At 41.0% G+C, this 5374-nt stretch overlaps 1 protein-coding gene across 1 annotated transcript; it reads left to right on the top strand.

The window, feature by feature from the left end:
* Positions 1-473: 473 nt before the first annotated feature.
* On the top strand, positions 474-2804 carry LOC128997465 (uncharacterized). The gene has a single exon (XM_054423104.1). It carries the CDS (start codon positions 474-476, stop codon positions 2802-2804), a length of 2331 nt encoding a protein of 776 aa, XP_054279079.1.
* Positions 2805-5374: the final 2570 nt, after the last annotated feature.

The raw sequence follows: 5374 nt of genomic DNA, 5'->3' as shown, positions 1-5374 counted from the left end.
CCCTCTTGGTGACGATATGCCAACTGCACTGAATACAGTCTTTGGCTACGTATTGATCGGCAATACACCTGTCGAACCTGTAGAAGGCTTTTCATCAATTAATCTACTGACAATTACAAATACTGATCTTCACCAGTCAATTCAGAAGTTTTGGCTTCAAGAAAATGTGCCTGATGCACCATCACTTTCTCCAGATGAACTGAATTGTGAAACCCAGTTTAGAAAAGGTTATAGCAGGTGTAAAGATGGAAAATTTCAAGTACGTCTACCATTCAAGCAATCTCCTTCAGTTCTTGGGAATTCTTCTTCTTCTGCCCTTTGCATTTTCAAATCATTGGAAAATCGACTAAACCGCAACCCCGAATTAAGGAAGAAATATGTAGATTTTATGAAAGATTATGAAGAATCAGGTCACATGGTACGTTGTTCATCACCTATTGCATTGGAACAACCACATTTCTTTCTCCCTCATCATGAAGTTCTCCGAGGAGAAAAAAATTCGTGTAGTTTTTAATGCTTCTGCTGCTACCTCCTCTGGTCTGTCACTAAATCATATTCTTCACTCTGGACCAAAACTACACAACGACATTCCTGCCATCATCATGGGCTTCCGCCAACACCGCATTGTGTTTACATGTGACATTCGTCAAATGTTTAGAAATATTTGGATTCATCCAGAGGATCGTAATTTCCAATTGATTTACTGGCGATATGATGTATCACAGCCTATACAAGTATACAAGCTTACTACTGTCACATATGGCATGGCTTCTTCGCCTTTTTTGGCAAATCGGGTCGTGCAACAGCTTATCGCTGATGAAAGTTCAAACCACCCTCTAGCAGCCAATGCTCTTCGTAGTCAAATCTATGTCGATGATGCTTTACTTGGAGCAAATACCGAAGAAGAGGCTCTAGCGTTGCAGGATGATGTAATTAGGTTAATGTCTAAAGGTGGCTTTCAACTCAGAAAATGGATTTCTAACTGTCAGAACATACTAAATGCAATACCATCAGATCACCATGGCGTACCTCTACAGTTCTTTTCAGAGAAAGAATCATCATGCAATGTTTTAGGCATAAAATGGCTTCCAGAAATTGATTCATTTTCGTACACTGTTACAATTCCAAATCTACCGCTAACCAAAAGAGCAGTTCTTTCTGCTATCGCTCAACTATTTGATCCAATGGGTTGGATCACTCCACCTTTGTTTTGGGCTAAAGCTTTCATGCAAGTCTTATGGACTAAAGGATTGAAATGGGATGATCCATTACCAAGTGAATTATCTTCACAGTGGATTTCATTTCTGAGGGAGCTACCCTCGATTGCAGAGATACAAATACCTAGGCATGTAGATACTTACCAAGCAAAAAATATCCAAATTCATGGTTTTTGTGATGCTAGCGAATCAGGATATTGCGCCTCAGTGATTCTTAGAGTTGAAAAGGAGGACCACGGAGTTACAACCAATTTGTTGATAGCAAAGTCTCGTGTTGCACCGCTAAAGCGTTTATCTCTACCACGCTTGGAACTTTGTGGAGCTCATCTCCTCTCCAAACTAATCCAATATTGTGTCTCTTGTCTTAGTACATACTTAACGATCAATGAAGTGTTCGTTTGGAGTGACTCAACTATCACTTTATCATGGATACATACTCCTGCCTATCGCCTCAAAACCTTTGTCTCCAATCGTGTGGCAGAAATTCAAGAAACTTCTACCCCAATTGTGTGGTCTCACATCACCTCAGAACAGAACCCAGCTGATTGTGGATCTAGAGGACTCCTCCCTTCGCTATTGGCCAACCACCCACTTTGGTGGACAGGACCTGACTGGCTCAAGCTCTCTCAATCACTCTGGCCCACTACATCATTCAAGTTGTCATGTTCACATTCACTTCCAGATATAAAACCTGTGCAACCAACTGCACTGCAAACTACAACATTACCTCAGTTGGAACTTCTTACAAGATTTTCTTCATGGAAAAAGCTGAGACATGTAACTGCATATGTTCTACGCTTCATCAACCGCTGCCGAACTAAGATCTCCTTGAAATATTTCAAGCCAGAATCGTCTACTCTACAAGATGTTCCATTAACTACTTCTTCAAGACTTTCACTGCAAGAAATCAACAAAGCTACAGTTTACATTCTACATCTAGTACAACAAGAATCCTTCTCAAACGAAATTTCTGCTCTTCAAAAAGGCCAGACTCCTTCATTACCTCTTCAGCGTCTTTTGCCATTCCTGGACAAAGATGGTCTTCTCAGAGTTGGTGGACGACTGTCTAATGCCTATTTAAACTTCAACTCCAAGCATCCTATACTGTTGCCTAAACAGCACTTCGTCACAAATCTGATCATAGACTACTACCACATTCTCTTCCTGCATTGTGGACCTCAATCACTACAATCCCTCATCTCTCAAAGGTATTGGATTTTATCCGCAAGAAGCAAGATAAGGAACAGAATTTTCCGCTGTCTACGGTGCTACCGCATCAAACCGAAGGTCACTGCGCCCCTAATGGCTGACCTACCCGCATCCAGAGTTCTACCTTCAAGAGCCTTTGAATCTTCAGCTGTCGACTTCGCAGGTCCCTTCAACGTCAAGCTTTACCCTGTTCGCAGATTACAACACATCAAAGTCTACCTCTGCCTTTTCATTTGCATGACAACAAAGGCCATCCACCTAGAAGTTGTGACAGATTTGACAGCCGATGCTTTTTTGGCCTCATTGACTCGGTTCATTTCCCGTCGAGGACTAGTACAAATTTTGTCGGTGCTGCTCGACAACTCCGGAAAACGATAGAGATTATTCTGCAATCCCATCCTGTCAACACTTGGCTTCTTGAGAAAGAAATCACCTTTCACTTCATTCCCCCTAGGTCTCCCCATTTTGGAGGACTTTGGGAGCGTGCCGTACAAAGCGCTAAATATCACCTACGTAGAGTCATAGGTGAGCAAGTTCTTACACTTGAAGAATTCACTACTTTAACATGTAGAGTTCAAGCAATGCTAAATTCACGCCCAATTACCCCACTGTCATCAGATCCATGTGAATTAGAAGCTCTAACACCAGGTCATTTCTTGACTTTTGGACCTCCTGCTCTTTTACCTGAAACAGATCAGACAAGTACTCCTATGAACCGTCTCAAGAGATGGCAATTGGTTCAATCCGTTGCACAAAATATCTGGAAACGATGGCAACGCGATTATTTGTATACCTTACAGAATCGCCCAAAATGGACAACTCCCCAGAAGCACATCAGCCCTGGCGATCTTGTCATTCTTCAAGAAGATAATCTCCCTCCACTCCAATGGAAAATGGGCAGAGTTATTTCCTTATTCCCTGGAAAGGACAATGTTCCCAGAGTTGCCGAAGTAAAAACAGCCTCTGGAGTCTTCAAACGACCAGTCATCAAACTCTCCCTATTACCATCGGAATGAAGACATCAAGATCTACATCCTTCAATTCTCATACCCCCTGTTTTATTTAAAGTGTTTTTTGTTTGATTTTAACCAGAAAAACTCTTATTTAGTGTGCAGGGGGGGCCGGTATGTTGTGTAAATAATAATAAATAAAAAAGGACAAAATCAAGTTTAATTAAAGTTCAGCCCATTTTGGCATACATACATAAACACAGACTCATTACTAGTCATTCCTCTTTTCCTAGTTGGCAATCCTGCCAGTGACGTAGCATTACCTACTCCTTTTTCCTCTTATCTCTTCTTCATGTCAATGTCAATCTACATTCCCCCTAGGTCTCCCCATTTTGGAGGACTTTGGGAGCGTGCCGTACAAAGCGCTAAATATCACCTACGTAGAGTCGTAGGTGAGCAAGTTCTTACACTTGAAGAATTCACTACTTTAACATGTAGAGTTGAAGCAATGCTAAATTCACGCCCAATTACCCCACTGTCATCAGATCCATGTGAATTAGAAGCTCTAACACCAGGTCATTTCTTGACTTTTGGACCTCCTGCTCTTTTACCTGAAACAGATCAGACAAGTACTCCTATGAACCGTCTCAAGAGATGGCAATTGGTTCAATCCGTTGCACAAAATATCTGGAAACGATGGCAACGCGATTATTTGTATACCTTACAGAATCGCCTAAAATGGACAACTCCCCAGAAGCACATCAGCCCTGGCGATCTTGTCATTCTTCAAGAAGATAATCTCCCTCCACTCCAATGGAAAATGGGCAGAGTTATTTCCTTATTCCCTGGAAAGGACAATGTTCCCAGAGTTGCCGAAGTAAAAACAGCCTCTGGAGTCTTCAAACGACCAGTCATCAAACTCTCCCTATTACCATCGGAATGAAGACATCAAGATCTACATCCTTCAATTCTCATACCCCCTGTTTTATTTAAAGTGTTTTTTGTTTGATTTTAACCAGAAAAACTCTTATTTAGTGTGCAGGAGCACAAGTTTCTCTTTTTCTTTTTTCTTTTGAAGATGTTCTGTTGAACCTGCCGGTTCAAGGGGGGCCGGTATGTTGTGTAAATAATAATAAATAAAAAAGGACAAAATCAAGTTTAATTAAAGTTCAGCCCATTTTGGCATACATACATAAACACAGACTCATTACTAGTCATTCCTCTTTTCCTAGTTGGCAATCCTGCCAGTGACGTAGCATTACCTACTCCTTTTTCCACTTATCTCTTCTTCATGTCAATGTCAATCTACATTCCCGCCCGCTACCGCTTATCACGCACCAGTTTGTGCCTTGAACTTTCTTATACCGTGATCGGTTTTAAATTAAATAATTATCGTGTCTCGCCTCCGGGATTCTCTTTGTGTCCGTGAACGACGTTATCCACAACCCCACTACGGCAGGATGATCTTCGCTGGACCAAGGGGCCCCTGAGAATTCTACAACCACACTCCAGGCCGCCGACCACGCTTCGTACAGAGAAGAAAGGATCGGTCGTGAGTGATACTTCAATTTTACTATTAGATAAGACTTCATTAATTATTTGCTTTCAAGTTTCAGATGTGTCATTTTACTGCTCAATTTATTCAAACGTCATAATACAATACAGTCCACTAATTAAATTACGCAACTATAAATTCAATTCTCAAACAATCCATAACAAGATTGTTCATGCATTTCATTTGAGTGTAGGCGCCAAATACCCTCATGAGAACTAACATACCGCATATTGGCAAAGCGGATTGTTTCATCAAAGTTCATCATATCATTCTGTACACTATTTACAAATTCTAAGCAAGCTGAGTCATATCCTTTATATACATATTTAAATAAGTATTTTACTGATCGGACACTCGAGCAAACTTCAACGTTATGTGAGCGTTATATTTCATCAATAGATACGGATTATATGGCACAACATCTCTACTATCAACCTGGTGAA

This window comes from Macrosteles quadrilineatus, unplaced genomic scaffold (assembly GCF_028750875.1).
Source record: "Macrosteles quadrilineatus isolate MER2022 unplaced genomic scaffold, UCM_ALF_1.0 Scaffold_6__1_contigs__length_79288215, whole genome shotgun sequence".
NCBI classification, from domain to species: Eukaryota; Metazoa; Arthropoda; class Insecta; order Hemiptera; family Cicadellidae; genus Macrosteles; species Macrosteles quadrilineatus.
Note: the sequence above shows the minus strand (reverse complement) of the source record. Positions and strands in the feature narration are given on the sequence as shown.